At 49.3% G+C, this 18,873-nt stretch overlaps 1 protein-coding gene across 3 annotated transcripts in view; it reads right to left on the bottom strand.

Annotated features, from left to right (window-relative positions):
- Ctif (cap binding complex dependent translation initiation factor) overlaps positions 1–18,873 on the bottom strand; it is a 226,012-nt gene that overhangs the window by 116,845 nt on the left and 90,294 nt on the right. For all 3 annotated transcript variants that reach the window (XM_051201994.1, XM_051201993.1, XM_051201995.1), the window contains exon 7: positions 1,748–1,824. In XM_051201994.1, coding sequence (XP_051057951.1) covers positions 1,748–1,824 — 77 coding nt within the window. The remainder of the gene's footprint in view (positions 1–1,747; positions 1,825–18,873) is intronic.

The following is an 18,873-nucleotide window of genomic DNA, read 5'->3' as shown; positions in this document are numbered from 1 at the left end:
TGACATTCCAGGGTCACGTTGTTGTTTCCGGAGGCCTGCCCCATCTAGGAGACTCCTGTGGAGCATGGTGACCTGGCCCAAAAAGTGGCATGTGGGCTGACCTGGATGCCAGTGCCTTGGCCCAGAGAAGCCTCATATGTAGGCTTGGACAGTCTTGGCATCTTTGAGACACACACTGGGCAGGAGGGACAGAAAACCTTCTGCTCCCCCTGACTCCTTCCTGGTACCATTTCTCCTTTGAGAGGGGCTCCCCATTTCTTTCCTCTACCCAGAGCCCAGAACCCAATAACTGTCATGTGTCATGATACGGGCAGAGAGGTGGCACAGGCCGGGAACCCACTGTATCCTGGTCAGGGCAGGGGCAGGGCTTGGTTTGGCTCTCCTGGCTCGGTTTCCTCTTCTGATGTCTGTTGATTCCCAGGCCTTAGCCAGGACAGCAGCCTCCCAGTTCGTTGGAACCTCATTCCCCTGTGAATGCTTTCAGAAACCAAAAACCCACTACTGGAAGGCAGGCACTCTGGGCATCCATCTTCTGCCTACCTACTATTCCTGGTTCGGGATTTCCATGAAGAGTAAGGGGTTGGAGATCCAGTTTGGCCCGAGCCCAGCACCTCCAGCTGTGGCCACACAGCGCTGAGGGCAGGTGCTCCTAATTTTCTGACTAGAGGATGTTAGTTGGCTGTCTCTTGTCTCTTAAAGAACATTCTCCACGCATTAAAGGCAAAAATCACAAGCCATCACCGTTGTCTAAGAATAAATTTTCCCTATAGGGAAACACCTCATTTTAATTCCTCAAGCATAAGTCTTTTTGTTCTTTTTTCTTCTTTTTTTTTTTTTTAGATTTTCATCCAGAAATATTTTTTGCACATCCAAGCAAAAAAGGAAAAGAATCCCACTCCCCCTTTAGCACAAATGGCTGCACACAGTATGATTCTGCACCTGGAAATTTTCATTTAAACTATATTGAGAAGACCTTTCCACGTAAGAATGCCTTGTAGAACACACACACACACACACTCACACACACAGACACACGCTCACTCACACACACTCACACACACTCACACTCTCACACACACTCTCACACACGCACACACACTCACGCATACACTCACACACTCACACACCACACAGCAACACTCACGCACACACTCACACACACTCATACACACACCACACACTCACGCACACACTCACACACACACTCACTCTCACACACACACACACACATTCACACACTTCTTGGAGGTTCGATCTTGGTTGCCTGCTCCAATGCATGCCGCCTCATCACGCTTTTCCTGTCTCTTGGTTGCCACTACTCAGGTCTGTGACGTTCACTGCAAAGTGTGGCGCATACACAGGACACAGAAAGAGGAGGTGGCTTTGAATTTGTGATGGAGACAGAAAGAGGAATTTGTGAGCCTGGGGAGCCTCCTGGAGGCCATGCCTCTAAACATGCAGCCCTTGGGCTCCATTCTTTGAGGGCATGCTGCAGTTTTGGTTGGTGGGAAGAGCATTTCTGCAAATCCTGGGCAATGCTGACTCCCAGCGAGGAGTGGAGATGGTGGCCCGATCCCTGGATCAACCACACAAAAGCAGTGCTACATAACCAAGCCCGTTGTACTGCCAATGTCACCTTAAAGCTGCCCATCTTGTCCATAGCTCCATCTCACAGCATAGCCAGAGCTAACCTGCCCAGCCTGGACCAGCGCAGGAACGAGGGACAGGTTCACTACCGCCTTCCTACCTTCGGTCGTTTCTCCTCCTCCGGAACAGCTTCTTGGTGTGTGCGATCTCCACTTCCTGGGGCATCTGGTGGTAGCCCTGTGACATGGAGAGAGGGGGGACCATGAATCATTTCGTCCATGACCCCATTAACCACGACAACACCTCTAGAGAAGGATGTGAGAGGCCGGATGGACCCTGACCACCAAATCAGACCAGAGAATGGAAATCATCAGAGTGAATGAATCTCCCACCTAGGATAGATGCTAAGGTTCCTTCTCAATTAGGAGCTGGTTCTGTGAAAATCGACCAGGGGCCTTCTCTGCGGAGTCCCAAGCCAGAGAGCTGAACATTCCCCTTTACCTAGAAGGGGCAGGCACATAGCCAATGGCTTTGGAAGGGGACAAGTTCTTTTTCCAGTCTCCAGTTAAAAATGTCACCACCTTCTGTGTAGGTCATTGAGAGAGCTGGGGAGCCAGAGGGCCCAGTCTTGAGCACAAGCTGACTCCCAATCCTAGGCCCAAATCCTCCATGCAATATTAGGAAGTATTTAGGGGAAACCAACTGTCTTCTAGACTTCAAAGGAGGGCCTGGGGAAAATTCTAAGGGTGGCCTTTGTGTTCTGTTCCTTACAGACTGACGTCAAGGTTGGGGTGAGAACTGCTTACATACAATGCCAGTCCTACCAAATGCCAGGCCCAGCCAGGCAGAATTATTTGCAGAAGCTGGTCTGCACACCTGACAGGCAAATGTGTCCATGTGGGGTTATGTCCAGGAGAACTGTCATTCTGTCCTGGGAAGCTGGAGTGGGGTAGCCAGGATGTAGGATTGGCTATCCAAGGAGAAGAGTCCCCTCCTGCGGCCTGGTGTACCTAAGATACCCACATGTTCTCATATTGTGTGGTATTAAGGAGGTGATGGAGAAGCCACAGGTCCAGGAATGATAGAGTGGCAAGAGGGTCCACTGGGCCCCAAGCCCCACTTGGCGGTATAGGAGATCAAGGCCCAGAGAGGTCAAACAGCGAGAGAGGCTGCAGAGCCCTTCAGTGTGACACTCCAGGGCCTGCCTCCCTCAGTCTGCCTCCATAGGGCAAGGTGCAGGACGCTGGCAGCCTTGGCCAGTTTGCTGGAGCGTCCCAGAGAGGTGATGGGAGGACAATGGGGCAGGCAGACATGGCATCTTGGAGTTATGATTATTTGGCTCAGACTTCTATTAAGTCCAGGGAGCAAAAGCCATTTCAAACTATTGTAACGATGACCCTTCCCTCCCACTCCGGGTCTTTCTAGCCTCCAACAATCCAGCCAAAAATGTGTGAATGGATTCCAGGCTCCAGCCAGCCACAATGGGCCGCTGGGACCTTCAGGATATGCTTTGTTTAATGGGTTTTTCAAAGGGTATTATTTGTTTTCTTTAATATAAAACACAAATAAGGAAAAACACCAAGTCTCCCCCTCTCGCTTCCCCTCTCCCACCCTGACCAGGTTCAGGCCGGCTCCTCCCCGCTTTTTCTTCCCTCCCTCCCTTCCTGACTCACTCTAGGCCTCTCCAGGTCACTGTTGGAACACACTGGGCGTGCCCCCAACAGACAATGGCCGGGAAGCTGAGACTCCCTCCCAAGCTGGTCCTGAGCTGGCAGCAGGCCAAGCCCTCAGCTCTGGGCTGACAGATGGAGCTGCCCATGGTGGTTAACATGAGCCAGGAGGTGCCAACCTCTTCAGTCCTGCCACAGAGTTCTGGGACCTAAGGCATATAAAGGCCATTCCCCACACAGGCAGCGGCGGCTGTGGGGAGATGTGCCCTGGTTCATACCCAGGCAGGACTAAAGTAGGAGACCATCCATCCCCAAGGAAAAGTCTCCCTCAGCCACTTCATCCTAGGAACAGCTCTGGGAGAGCGGCATGGCCCAGAGAGAGGCTCCCAGGGACAGAAGTAACCACCAGGGAGCCTGGAAGGAGTGTTGGTCATTCTGGCATCCTGGTCAGGGCAGAGGGAGTTCTGGCTTCAAACGGGAGATGCGTCTGCTTTTCAGAAAAGATCTGCTCCGTACGGGAGAGTGAGCTGTGCCAGGCTCTCAGAGCATCCCTGAGAACACCCATGGGCTTGGTGCTAACAGCTTGCTCAGCACACCTGCCTGCTCCTCTCCAAGCAAGAGGACGGTCCTTCAGGTCTCTCAGGTGACTCTTCATGTGTGCGGCCAGATGGCTGCAGGTGTCGCCCTGGACATACACCGCCACTAGGTTTTGCCTACTCTTCCTCAACTCCTCTCTGGGGACAATGCTCCCTTTGGCTTTAGGACCTGGCTACATTGACCTGTATGGGCCTTGGAGACACACAGCTCACAGAGATCGGGTTTCTCTAGGGAAGGAGGGAGGGCAGACGGTCGGAGAATCCCTGCCCACACAGTGCTGGCAGAGCACATGTAAGACATGAACATGCATCTTTACAAACATACACATCCCTGTGCTGGAAGTCAGTGCAAGAATGAGATGCTCCCTAAGTGCATTATCTTTGTGGCTGCAAAAGCATGTTCTATAAAACCAGCCCACTCTGGAGTAGGCTTGGTCAGTGGAAAAATGACACAAGTAGTGGTTAGTTTTCATGGTCAACTATTCACCTGGAAAAGGGTAACCTCAATTAAAGAATTGCCCCCAGGAGAATGACGGGTAGCCATGCCTGTGCGAGGCCGTCTTGACTGACGGTTGGTGTGGGAGGGTCCAGGCCACCGTGGGGGGCACCATCTCTTGTCAGGTGGGATTAGACCATATAAGAAAGCTAGCAGAGGGCAGCACACCAGTAAGCAATGTTCTTCCGTGGTCTCTGCTTCGGCCCCTGTCCTGACTTCCCTCAGAGAGGGACGATTGTATAGAAGCATAAGCTGAAATGCTTTGCTCCCCAAGCTGTTGTTAGTCATGGTGTTTATCACAGCAACAGAAATCAAATTAAATCATCAAGTAAGGTGGGTGTCTCTGGGGGATTAAAGATGCGTCCAGCACTTCAGCCCCAGAGCGAACAAGCCTAGGTTGGGATGCAGGGGCCATGCCCTGAACCAATGGCTATGAAGAAATCTATCTGTAGGTGGGGATTGGGGGCAGAGCACACAGTCTGAGTCAAGAGCAGGTGGGCTGGAGGCTCTGGAAGGTTGCCCCCTGCCGGCCACCCGTGTGCTACGATGCTCGTGCATACCCACACAAAGGCACACATTGACAATGTAATAGATACAGAAAAGTTTATCGTTTCACAAGGATCATTCCTGTTCTGTTTATTCTTCCCTATATGAAAGTCTATTTCTTTAATTTTCTTCCATTTATACTGGAATAGTAGTCCCCAACATTTTAAATCTCATATTCCAGAAAAATCTGAAAGCTAGGGAGTAGTTTCAACTTTACCACAAGGGTACCTTTGAGGGCGTAATTTTGAAATAAAGATGGCCGTTTCCAAGTACTAAGAGTGGCCTCTATAGGAAGAATGTTCTTAACAATGTCTTGGTCAAGTATGTGCCTAACTCAAACTTCTCTACAGGGACTTGGAAGAAACAGCACACAGGTCTTTCATGGGTTTCCATATCTTGTAGCAGCGTGTACACTCTCACACATTAGCACTGCACTGTAAACAATCTAAGGGCTTTCAGGAGCCATTTTGACCATCAGTCACCATTTTTACTTGGATCTAAGCTCCAAGCCATTGTGAAGCTGCTAGCTCTCTCAGACTGTAGAAGGCCTGAAGAAAATTTCTCTGTTTGGGTTGGCCTTATTGTCAACCTTTTCTTGGAAGGAAAATCAAGTACACACATTTACTCAGACACACACTCTTCTGGCTCATGGCATTTAGTTAAGACCACCAGTGCTGGGTACAATTTTTAGGTAATTAATTCTCCTCCTGTGGTCCCCTCCCCACATAGGCTGATGGTTCTCCTCATTGACAAGGTTTTCGGGGGGGGGGACTCTGCTCCTTCCTTCCTTCCTCTCTCTTTCATCCGCCCTCCCCCCTCCCCCGCCTTTCTGAGACAGGGTTTCTCTGTGTAACAGCCCTGGCTGTCCTGGAACTTGCTTTGTAGACCAAGCTGGCCTCGAGCTCACAGAGATCTACCTGCCTCTGCCTCCCGAGTGCTGGGACTAAAGGTATACTACTATACCCTGTTTCCTTCCTTTTCCCCCCTCCTGATAGCTAAGTTTTCTGCAGGTTTGACTTTGGGAGGAGGACATTTTCTGGTGTGACCATCTGGCACCTGGCTTTAGAAGCTTGGAGTTTGATCTGCAAGGCCAGAGTGTACACCCTGAGCTTGAGGGATGGGACCAGGCAGCAGGTAGAGGGCCCTGGGGAAGCCACTGGGCTGGCAGGGCTGGCATGCCCTGCTGCCACGCAGCTTTTCCAGCCGGGGGAGTGATGACACTCATTGGAGGATGTGACTTTCAGATTCCCACTGTACCACCCATAGGTCACAGCTCGGGGACAGTCCACCCAGGAGGAAAGCTGCTTTCACCCCACTGGCTTTGACAGCCACTCCAACCTCTATTTATGGCAACACGGCAGAAGGGAGCTGGGCTGCGGCCAGGATGCAGCATTGCCTGCCATGGGGTTTGGAGGAGCTTGAGAGCAGTGAGCCATGGAATCTCCAAGGACTTCCACACCTCTCTGCCAGTGCCCCTCCCTTTCTTGACTTGCAGCATCGTCCCAGCTCTGCTCTGCTTACAGGGTCCAGCCTCCCCCCCACCCCAGCACAGGGTTTCTGCCCTGCAAAGCTGGCTGTACTTCCCACAACAATGAATCCATGTGGCCACAGCAATGGGAGAGATGTCCTAACACTCCATCTCTGGTCCAAACAGTCCAGGTGACTGCCTGCATGTACAGCATGCCCCACAAAGCTGTATAGACTTTCAGGAGCTCAGGGCCAGGTCTCCTTTACCTGCATGCTCACAGAGTCTGCACAGGGCCTTAGACACTGTGGACCTCCATAACTGTTCTTGGAAAGAAGTTAAGACAATGGATCACTCTCGATGAGCCAGATTTGGGCCATCCTAGTCTACCCAGTGTGGGCTAAGAGCACTTACAATGTGGACCCAGGGACCCAGGAGCCCACCGTCTGTGGCTTGCAAGTATGATTTCTAGCTTTGTAAGAAGTCGGATCTTTGATGACCCCATCCGCTCTCAACCTCCTAACACACAGCTGGGTGCTTAACAAAGGCAATCTCTTCTTTGGTTAAACAGGAAGGATGGTGGCTCTCTGTATCCTTGATCCCTACTCAGACTGTAAGATCTCAGAGGACCTAGGTGGTCACTGGCTTGTAGGGTGAGATGTCATACCCATAGCTGACTGTGTGAGCTCTGAGTGTTCTAACGAGTGTCTCAGTTTTGCTGAGCAAGACCTAGGTGTTCAGCAGCACACAGGTGTGGTCAGGCATCTTCTCTCTGAGCCGGTTTCCTCTGGTGAGAATGGAGACACCAACCCTTGACTGGGAAGTGTAAGTATGGGGCTAGAAACATGAGGGAATGCATCTGGCTAGTTCTGGAGGACAAGATTTACTGTGTTCAATGCAGATGTATTACAGGGCAACTCTGCCCATAGAGAGAGAATGGTCCAAGGGTACCCTAGGTTCACAGAGCTAAAGCCAGACAGACTATGGTATCAGTGTCTGCAAAGGGAAGAATTCATCTGGAGGGGTCACACAAGTACCACGGGCTCAGCACAGGGAGATGGAGTTTCAGACTGAAAGGTGCAGGGCTCAAGTCCAAACTGGGACCAGGAATCAGGCATCAAATGGCGCCCCTCATCAGTCCCTACTTGGCGATGATCACTGATTATAAAGCGCAGGGAACTCTTGCGTTCTGTCTGTCCTGGATTTGTATTGTTTATTGGTGCCAAAGGATTGGGTGGAGGTAACTGACAGCCATGACCACAGCCTAGACAAAGCTGGAGGAGTCTGGCGACTCCTAGGGTCCTACCTTCCCTTAGCTCCACCTCCAGAGTCACATCTTGGGTGTCACAGATGCTCAGTGGGCACCTTCCAACTGATAGATGAGAATACAGTTGGAAAAGTAAAGAACAGCTTAGGAGTGTGGGACCAAACCTGTTCACTCTACCCCTTGACTTTTCGACAGGGACCTTGTGGTCACTGCGGGGTGGCAAGAGGACAAAGGAGACAGCAAGGCCATCCCTGCACTTAAGACATCCTGAAGCTAGAGGCACGTGCAGAGGAGCTGGTCCGACAATGAGGGGAAGCTAGATTGCCAGCCCTTTCCTTCCCCTCCAGCATGCCTGATAAATAGACTCCCTTCTAACGGCGTGAGCAATTTCATTCTCCTGGAAGACAGTCAGGAGAGAGAAAAGGGATGTCTGCGTGGATTATGAGGTATTGCAGTGCTAATCACAGTGCCTACCACACACTGGGGAAAGCATTGTGTTTTGCATGTATTAAACATGTTAAACCTCCCAACAGCTCTGAAGGGAAGGTACCAATCACGATCCATCCCCAACAGGGATAAAAAAGGAGATGGGCTAGATTAAGCAGGAGTTTTAAAGGCATGCGAGCTGAGGATGGAACCAGAGTGCCAACTCTCCTAAAACCTAAGAGCCGATCTGAATATAGCTCAGAATCAAACATATTCATAAGAACGATAGCCACCAGACTCAGCAGCATCACCGTGGGAACCCATCCACAAATCAAGGCAGGGGCCCAAGCTCCATGACACAAAGGCAACTCCCATAGCAGATACTCAGTAAATGTTGGCTGATACGATGGGGAGATGGATGGAGACGGTGTTAATCAAACTGCAGTGGGGGTGAGTCCTACTGCGGGTATCCACGCTAGGCAGTTACGGTGAGGGGTTATCGTTCCGGGGACTTCGTTTGTAGCATGTCCCTTCTTCCACATTGAGATGCTGGCAGTGGCCTGTGCCGCTGCGCTGAGGGAGTATGGCCAATGCTATGAGAAAATACTGGGCCTCCCTGACAAGGGGGCTGTTTAAAAACTAGAAGCAAAATAAAAAAACCCAATACGAAGGAACCTACCCAAAGTAAGAAGCACGAAGTCTAAGGCACTTTCCAATCAGGAGGGATGGTAAGAAAGCCACACAGATCTGAACCTGGTGTGGCATGCCGACACATTCCTGCATGGAGCTGTGCCTCAACTGGAAGTCCTATGTCACATGTCTTTGGTAATTATTAAGTAATTGCCCCAATGTGTTAACTTCTCAGTGAAGCTGGCTATTTTAAGGACACGGAGTGTAATTGTATCAGAAATTCAGTGTTTGTTCCTTCTCATAAAGCAAATCTGACCTTTTTTCATGTGGGAACGGGCCATTAAGGATTCTCTGCCACATAAAAGGGTCTTGCTGGGTGATCTGAGGCAGCGCAGCCATTGGTATTAACCTTCAGGTTCACGAGGCGGTAGAAGCCCCATGACCTACTTGGTGTCTATTTACCCCAGTGTGGCCGGAGCAGACAGTGATCTGACCTACTTTCAGGGGCACCATGGTGGCTCAAGAAGAAACAGAGGAGAATCTGAGAACTTGTGTTCGGGATAGCAAAGCTTGGCTTTCTGGTGTCTGTGGGAGCTACCCCCCATGCCTGGGTCCTGCTTAGTGTAGTGCCATGCTCTCCCTACACTTCCTGTCTGCCAGACTACCATCCTAGGGCAGGACAGAGCCCAGATCCAGCTCAAGCCACTAACCTCTGCAGTCTATGTGGGTTTGATTTGGGACCTCCTAATTCTCTCCTGGGAGGCCACAAAACAGACACAGCTTATATATATCACAAATGAGTCGTGCGAAGAGATTGCTAAGGCCAGAGGGCAGCAGCACACAGAACCTGTCAGCAAGACCCCCTTCCCTTTTGGATCTGCTCTGTTTTAAGGGCCGCTGAGAAATTATGAAGAGACTCAAGAATGGATTAAAATTTCCCAGCGTGTGTGTCATGTCATCGTGTAAGCTGCAGCCAGGGAGTCTATGCAGGGTCCCCCTCTAGAGCAGGGGTTGGCAGACTTCTCCTGTAAAAAGCCAAAGACTGACTACTATTTTAGGCTTTGCAGGCCATATGGTCTCTGTCACAACAACTCGATTTTGCCACCAGATAGTGAAATCAGCACAGACGTGTGGCTGCAGTTCAGGAAAACTTTGTAAAGCCCGACGGAAAGCTGAGTTGGAGTCAGGGTCAGGGTCTGCGGACCCCTGGAGGTCGTGTGTACTCTGTAGCGGTTAGTGTCCCGTCACTGCTCCGCCCCTCCCCCAGTCACTGGTGGCTTCTTAACATTTGATGGGTGCCCCACAGCCACACCCCTTTCCCTCTCCTGGTTTCAGGAAAGAGCTAGGGGAAAGCAAGTGGATTGTGTTTACATTTACGGTGATAAAAAACTGAGTCCCGCTTTTAGCCCTGGCTACTCCGTATCAGCCTGTGGGGAACTTGAAACCTCAACTGCTGCCCAGGTCCATTGGCCGACTCTGACACACTGGATATGGGTGCAGCCTAGGCGCCAGAGATCTGGGGTTCCTAGGTCAATCTAAAAGGGGGTCAAGTCAAGAGTCATCGCCAAGGAGCAAAAGGAAGCTGTGGGCAGCAGATTTTTGTTATAAGCAAGTCAAGTTTGGTTTTTGTTTTTTGTTTTTTTTAATGGAGAAAGTGAAAAAAATGTTCAAAGCCTTTGAAACCGTGCCTCATAGAGCCCTATGGGTCACAGCTGGGACAGGTAGATTTCAATGTGCTCTGCAAAGGTCTAGAGCCTGTCCCTAATGTCTAGTATGGTTGCTCACGAAGGGTAGGGCTCTGTTGATACTTGTTAATCATCAGTTAATCACCGAAGAGCCTAATATGTAGTCTGTCAATCAGTGAGTATGTACATAAGCACACGTGTGTACACATAGACACACATTCCTGCACACATGCACAGACATGCACACACAAGTACACACACATACACATAGGTACATGTGCATCATGCGCATGTACTCCCCCACACGCGCATGCCCGTGTGCACATTCAAGGTAAGCGTAGAAGAAAAAAATAGCCTTATCCATGTTTTCTAGCTGCTTCCACTCTCTGCTCTGTCGCAGTCACTCTGGGATATCATAACACATGTCAATAAAGTCGGAATGTCTGAGGTAGAAAACTGGTACCAATCTCTTTTCAAATCATTTTTTTAAATGCAACTTGCATGTGCAGGACAATTTGGGACTCACTGTTCCTAGGTCCTAGGGCCTAATGCAGTCCCCGGGGGTGGACAGAGATGAGCAAGTTTCAGGCTTTCCCTAAGCCATCTGAGTTGGAGTCTGCATGTTTAACCAGATCCACTCGCTAAGTGCCCTAGAGTATGAAATGTGATGAGGCAGGGTAGGTACCACATGCCGAAAAAGCAAATATTCCAGAATATTACATGGGGGTGGCTAGGGAAGCCTTCTTAGAAAAAGGAGACAATAGACTCTGAAGAGAGGTGGCTAGGAGACTTAAGAAAGGCTTCAGGAGCAAGAAAGCACCCATGTACTTATGTGTGTGCGTGCGTGTGCATATGTGTGCATGTATGCCTATGTATGTGAGTATGTGTGTGCAATCAGAAATAGGAAGAGGGTTTAATATGGCTTTCACAAGGGTATAAAAGGAGCTAAACTGCATCTACTCACACAAGCTGAGGCTTTGTTTTGAAAGGGCACAGGGGCAGGAAGAGAAAGCTACACTGGGTGATCACGGGGGTGATCACTAAGGGGGTAGCTTTCTGGGGTGATCACTAAGGGGGTAGTGGGTCAGTGGATGGGAGAAGGAAAGAGAAGAAAAAGCTTTAGGCCTTGTCTGTCTCGCAGGCCTGGGGAAGGCTGTGGCTGCCTGCAGAAGTCAGGGAAAGAGGCTCGCTTCAACCAGCAAGGGAGACTAGGAGCAGCAGCAGGTGGTGGGAAGGCTGACCCAGGCCTTGACCCAGGCAGAGAAGTCGCACATCTCTGTGTAGGTGGAGGCCTGGGAGGAAGGGGCCTTCAGAGGGGCAGACTGGGGTGGTGTGGGGGCAAAGTGCCCTGAGTGTTCTGGCCTGTATGGTCAGAGGAAGCTCTAGGCAGCCATGTGCAGTTCTAATAAACACCTCTGATGTTGTCCATGGGAAAATCCACAGGCGTCAAGCAAGCGTATCCCCAAAGGGGAGGAGAGAGGAAGAACAAACCACAGCCTCGGGACTGTCTAGCACCAGCAGGCTCTGACACCCAGGGCAGCCTCAGGCTCAGCCCCTTTGTTTCCAGGCCTCTCTGGAAGTCTCGCGGCTGAGTTGGAAATGACGGGAGACCTTTTCCCATATTGCAGAAGGCTGAAACAATACATCAGAGTGAACGTTACCACAATTGTTTCCACTGAAGTTATTTTTGGGGGAGTTGAGGAAGATTGTCTATTCCTAGACATTTCCTTCACCCGATTCACTTTATAAAAATGCAGAGGGAAGAGGCCCGTGTAGCCACCAGTGTGTCTGGTCTGCCTGTAAGCACACGCATAGTGCTGAATACAAGTGGTTCCAGGCAGACCCCAGGGAGCTCTCCTGAACACACGCTCGCCGCTGTTCACACGGAAGCTCTGAGGTTGGACTAGTGTCCTGTAGCTTTCAAAGCACTTTCTCAGTCCCCTTGCTTGATTCTCATGACAGCCATTGACGGTGGCTTGCAAGAAGAAGATTTTACCATTCCATTCTAGACACGAGGAAACAAAAGTCAAAATAGTTTGTCAAGGTCTCCTAGCTTGGAAAGGGCAGGTTAGGACCAAATCCAACCCTGTGGGTGCTAGGTTAGTACGGGCCGGACCAGAGTTGCTTATGTGTATTGCTATGGTCTGTCTTCCATTGCTAACCCTTGTGCCAGGCACTAGGCTAGGCTGGGTCACCAGGTACAGATGGGGTCCCACAGGAGGCCAGTACGGCTGCTGCACAGGGTGTGAGACAGGAGAGACGTGGTTCCCTACGCTGGGCCGGAGAGCAGGGGCTGGGTGTGGGACGCCATGCAAAAGGGGAGACTGGACCCGTGTGTGAGGGCAGGTGAGGCCAAGCTGGAGCAGGTCAGTCAAATGGTTGGCTAAGTGCATTCTGTAAATCACGTGGAGTGGACTGAAGAGGACAGGACCCAAACGCACAGCAGGTGGCCGCGACAATGGCCAGAGATCAGAAGGACTGATACAGGGATTAGGGAGGCAGCTGGAGACAGAAGGCAGAGTGACTATAGGCGGTTGAGGAGAAAGCTATTTAGAGGGAAAGAGGAATCAAGTGGCCAATCAGATCCAGCCCCTGCTCTGACATAGCCTGATTTCTTAAAGGAGACAAATAATGACTACCACGCAAGGCTGGGTGTGAATAATTAAAAAAAAAGGAAGACAAAGTCACAGTACTGGCAGGTTAGAAGCCTGACTGGTGCTCTCTCACTTTCGGATGCCGTGAACCCCTCATACAGCGGGGATTCACCCCGCTCTGTGTCCCCCTCTCTGGGCTTGTCTTGTCGGGCTCCTGTCTTCAACCATCCTCCTCCGGGAGACAGCCAGCCTGACTGAGGGCCAGCCACCCATGCTGCTGCCCTTTGGGTGTCCTCAAAGTCCCCCCCGTGGAAGGGAGTGACTGACGCATACCCTTGACACAACACACACCAGTCTGCTGGAACAATGCTGCTCTTGGTGTTGGCGGGAAGGACCACAGAAGGGAACATCTTCTCCTTTCTTGCCAAGTGTGTGTTTCTGCTTGACCTGGCCCAAGCCAAGTAATGACCTGGAGGGTACCCAGACCACAATGGGCTTTCCGGGCATTTTTGTAAAATACTCCCATGGGATCTTGGGGGCTCTCCCCCCTCCCTCCTTCCCTCCCTCCTTCTCTCTCCCCTCCCCTCTGTATATGTATGTTATGTGTCACCAGAGTAGAACAGCAACAAGTTTCCCTCACACAGGCAGCCTCTGAGTAGCCTAGCCACTACGTATCAGCTGGGCCAGGTGGAATTTATGGGCCATGGCACAGGGCTCTGTCACAGGCTTTTTGCTTCTTATGGGCAACTTTCCTTAGCGTCTTATGATTTTCTCCAAGTGAACCTCAGAGTGTTGATTTGTGCACAAAATGTGACTTACGCTTCCATAAAAAGAATGTGCTTCTAAGGGGGTGACGTCATCTGGGACAGGTAAATGAGGTAAGATGCTGGGGCCCGGCTAAGCACTCAGGAATCTCAGGACCCTGGCAGTCCCTTTCCCTCTTGCAAGTCTCCTAAGTGCTAAACCCCCAGGACTGTGTTGCTTCTCCAGGTGTAGGATGATCCCTGGTCCACAGTGGCCTCTGGATGTTGTTCATCTGCTCAGAACTGGGGAGAACAGATGCCACGTGCCCAGAACAGTTGCTGTTTGGGCTACAGTTTTTCCAACTGCAAAACGAATGGGTGGGGTCCCATATACCCCACTCCGCAAGCATCACAGCTATTGAAAAGCTATCAGTTGCCCCCCACAACCCGATGATAAGGCCCCGTTGCTGAAGATACCCACTTACTTATGTTATTGAAGATGGAGAAATGGAGCTGATGTCTAACTAGAAGTTCCACCCCTTCTAACCAGTGCATCACCATCCTAACTCATACTATTCAGAGTGTGTCACAGTTCTGGCAGAAACTTTGCATACTACACAGCTACAAACCCTGCAGCCTACCACAGATACACTAGTGCAGTAGTGACACACATGTTATGGGACTAAACAACCACAAGTTCAAAAAACAAAACAAAACTAAAACTTGGGTTTTTAAAGTTCCATGAAATGAAACCCACACCTGATACTGCTAAACTGTCCACGAACCCGAGACTAGGTAGATGATGGGCACTAGGGGAAGACCTACTAGTATTACTCTGCAAAAGGCACAGCAATAAAATGACTCCTAACTTTATATTGCTACACCCATAGCTGCACTCAACCCTCAACAGAGAAGATGACAGTTAACGAAGAGAACCACAGGTGGACAGTGCAGAGAGAGAGAGACTTTGGAGCAGTAGTGCTAAATGGGATGTCTTCATCAACCGCCCACCCCCACCCCCCAGACCTCAAGCCTCAGGGATTTACATAGAAGAGGAGTTGGAAAGTCTGTTAACAGCCAGAAGGTGGTGGATGATTCCAAGGAAACAGCATCTTCCAGATACAACAGAGCTGACCATTTGTATGATAGTGTTTTTATGAAGGTCTTCCGTGCTGACCTTCTAGGTGAGCCCTCCTGGACACACCGAGCTAAAAAGAGCTCCTGGAGAGACCCTGGCTCTGGCTGAGGCCTGCAGTCATCAGCTCCCATAGCATTGTGCTTGGGGCCCACGTGGAACGGGTTCATGAAGGAGGCAGTAGCATGCAGAGGTAACTGGCAGTGTGGATTCTTTCCTTTTTTTTTCTACTTTCCTTTCTATGGAATATTTTATATGCAGGCACGTTAGTGCAGAAATCTTTTCAAAGTCACCTACTTGATCCCTCAGAAATTCTAGAATGAATTGTTAAACAGATGTCCTTTACAAAGACCGGGCGTCATAAAAGGACAGTAGGCTATTTGAGAAACATAGTGGCCTGGGGACCCTGAGCCCAAAATCTGTGGTGTGGCCTTGGGGCCAGCCCTTACTTATTAGAGTCTTCAGTGTCATTCTCTAAATGATGCATTCTGAGTGGAGATGACTAGGTTGTTTTTAGGATGCCATGTCCTAGAAATGTCATCTGTTCCCCAACAGTACACAGCAACAGCTGCCTCTTAACCTGGCCATCGGGGTGTGGCAGCCAACTTCCCATGTCCTCTCCAAACCTTGACATCCCTATCCTTGAGCTTTCTCTCAGCCAATCCCAATCTGGCAAAACCCATTTCTAACTCACATGTCAAGGCTTCATCATTCATTGTACAAACCCTCTCCAGCGACTGGTTAGAAATGAAGCATTTTTAGGAACAAGGGGCATTCCTGTAGTCACACAGCCCTTCAGGCCACTTAGAGACCGGATCTGTCAACACTAAGTTCTCAGGTAGCCACCCCCTTAGCATTAGGTTAAGATGTGTTATTCAAAAGTAGCTAGCCAACCTGTCTTAAACATGTCCCGACTCATTCAAACATTTCCATATGGGAGGAACTCTCAAGCATGGAGACTAAAGATGCCAGAAGTTCTATGCATGTTCTTCTCAGGACATTTTGTACTTTATATGATGCCTTCTGGGACCAGGCCACCCATGGGGATGGGTGGGGATCATGTTTCTTAGTAACACCAATGGGGATGCTCTCAGGTGGCCACAGAAGAGGTAGGCTAGTGATGTGCCAAGGCCTGAAAGTTTGCAAGGGCAGCTTTTTTGGATGTGTGTGTGTGTGTGTGTGTGTGTGTGTGTGTGTGTGTGTGTGTGTGTACCTTCCCTTCTAAAGCTTTTGAAGAACAGGAAACAAAAACAACCAACCAAACAAACCACTATATCTGGCCTTCAGGTACATCAGATTGTCACCTTTATCTGCTAGCCCCATGACAACACCCTGGAGCTGTAGTCACCACAGGCCAGTTTGGACTAAGAGAACAGATCACTTCATCCCTGACTCCCAGACGACATCATCTGCCCTGCTTGCCCCTGGCAAGCACTGGAAGCTCAGCCCTGCTTGCAGCCTCTCCCATGCTCACTTGCAATCCTTGTAACACGTATGTGTAGATGAATGCTCACATGTGTAGGTGCACATGCGTTGGGGTACACCTGCGTATTTGTGTGATTGTGTAGGGAGCCAGAGGTCAGCTTCACACGCTCCTCAGGTGCTGCCCGCCTTTGCTTTTGTTGTTTGTTTGTTCATCGAGACGGGTTTCTCCGTGGCTTTGGAACCTGTCTTGGAACTCACTCTGTAGACCAGGCTGGCCTTGGACTCATAGAGATCAGCCTGCCTCTGCCCCAAGTGCTGGGATTAAAGGCACGTGCCATCACCACCTGGTACCTTGGTTTTTTTGTTTTGTTTCGTTTTTTGTTGTTGTTGTTGTTTGTTTTTGAGACGGGTTTCTTGTGGTTCTGGTTCTGGATTGTGCAAAGTATGTTAAGCTGGCTCACAAGAAAGCCTATAGGGATTTTCAGATCACATCACCATACTAGACTCTTTTCTAGTGTGTGTTTCTGGGGATAAATTCAGGTTCCCACACTTACAAGGCAAGCACCTGAATGCCTGAAGAACTGCGTCTTCAGCACCTTATTTCCTCCTTAAACATCCAGCTAAATGAGACTTTGGACTTGACGTGATGGGTTGACTATGCAAGTTTATTTCAATTATATTCTGTTCTCCCCTCCCACTAACAGAAAAGTTACAAAATCCACAGAAGCACAGAGAATAAAAGATATTTTTAAAACAACTTCCAGAGGACAGAGTGAATGGAGAAGTAAGTGGAAGAGTAAAGACAGATGCCACCGTCTGTAGAGAAGAATACTAACTGGTAGCCCGGCAAAACCTAGACATCTCTGACCTGAGACCGTAAGGCACCAGAAAAGACAGAGTTCACACATGGGAGGAAATGGTAACAGCAGAGCAAAGTCTGAATACGGCTGAATATGGAACCCAAATTCCTAACACTATGCATAGCTGCCCTGGCAGTAACGATCAACTCACATCCCATCTTGGTTCCTAATACCATTCAATAGCATGTCCTCTGGCTCTGTGGATAATAGTAGTTTCTAGGACCGGGGCAGAAGAAATACGAGAAGAAACCAGTCAGCCTCGGGACTGCAGAGGAACGCAAAGGATGCCAGTTTGAAGAGGTTCCCACTGTTCAAATTTAGGACAATTTGTGCTTCAAAACAAATAATGGGTTATAATCCCCCAAATTAAAACTTAAGAACCGACACAAATGACTAGTTAAATAGAGGGAGAGGGGCAGATGCTGCCTTATAGCAGAAAATCAGCCAATAAGACGAAAGCAGAAAAGTCACCATTTGCTGGCCAGCACGATAAAGTTTTAAGTAGTCTAAATCATCAGTGAATGAACTAATGAAACTCACTGGGTAAAAGTATCATCAGAAACAGTGTGTCCGTATAGATTCAAATAGCCCCCCCACTGATAATTACAAGGGGGAAATGCTACTTTACGGTACCAGGTGGTGAGCATCACATCCTGCAATCTCAGTACCTCCTGGCTCCATGTACCAAGAAGGGGAAAACACCTCTCCTAAGGCATTTGTTTGAAAAGGCTTTTTTAGTCATGAAGAACCACCAGGCAAATCCAAGTCCATGAGTATTCTACAGAGTAACCAGCCTGTATTCTTCAAAATGTCGTCACATCACATCACGGCAGAAAGGTGGAGGAAAGAGATGCTTTAGATAGGATAACTAACAGCCAAGTATGTTATCCTGGGTTCTAAACAAAACAAAACACCATCCCCCAAACCTTCATCTATAACGGCTATGAATGAAGCAATTAGCAAACTTTAAACAAGGTCTGTAGATTAATATCTAGGCTAACAGGGTTAATCTCTTAATTTCGACCATTAAACTGTGGTTAGGTAAAAGAATAGGAACATGCTGAGCGGAGCCAGGGCAATGTCTCTAACACATCACAGGCCTACAGTAATGCAGCCCATTGACTATAGACTAAACCCTTTGAAACTGTGAGTTAAAATAAATATTTCCCTTTAAAAGCTGAGTTATAGGGTATTTTTGTTAGTGATAGGAAACTGACACACGTGCCCTTTGGAATTACTCAATTTTATAAAAGCATGTAACATGTTGAAAACATAAGTCAGCCAGTGTAATTCTTTGGGCTTATACCCCTTAGGGCAGTGGTTCTCACCCTTTCTAATGTTGTAACCCTTTAATACAGTTCCTCATGTGGTCCTAACCCCCAAGCACGAAATGATTACACTGCTACTTCGTAACTGTGATTTTGCTACTGTTATAAATTGTAACATAACTATCTCTGTCTTCTGAGGGGTCATGACCCACAGGTTGAGAACTGCATCCTTAGAGGCAGGAAGCATCTCCAGCAACTTTTTTCTTTCCATCCTTAGGATCCTGCCTGAACCAGGGTTACCCACTATTCTGAGCTGGAAATAACGGCGACAATCCGAGCCATAGACTGTGGATGTGGCTATCGAAGTCCCTTACTCTGTCTTGCTTTTTTAATGAGGACACAGTAACTGACAGTTCTTAAAAGGCAGGCTTATGCTCCACTGACTACTTGATATAGAGCTTGTGACAACAGCTCTGGGCT

This window comes from Phodopus roborovskii, unplaced genomic scaffold (assembly GCF_943737965.1).
Source record: "Phodopus roborovskii unplaced genomic scaffold, PHOROB, whole genome shotgun sequence".
NCBI lineage: Eukaryota > Metazoa > Chordata > Mammalia > Rodentia > Cricetidae > Phodopus > Phodopus roborovskii.
This window is presented reverse-complemented; position numbering and strand designations above follow the sequence as displayed.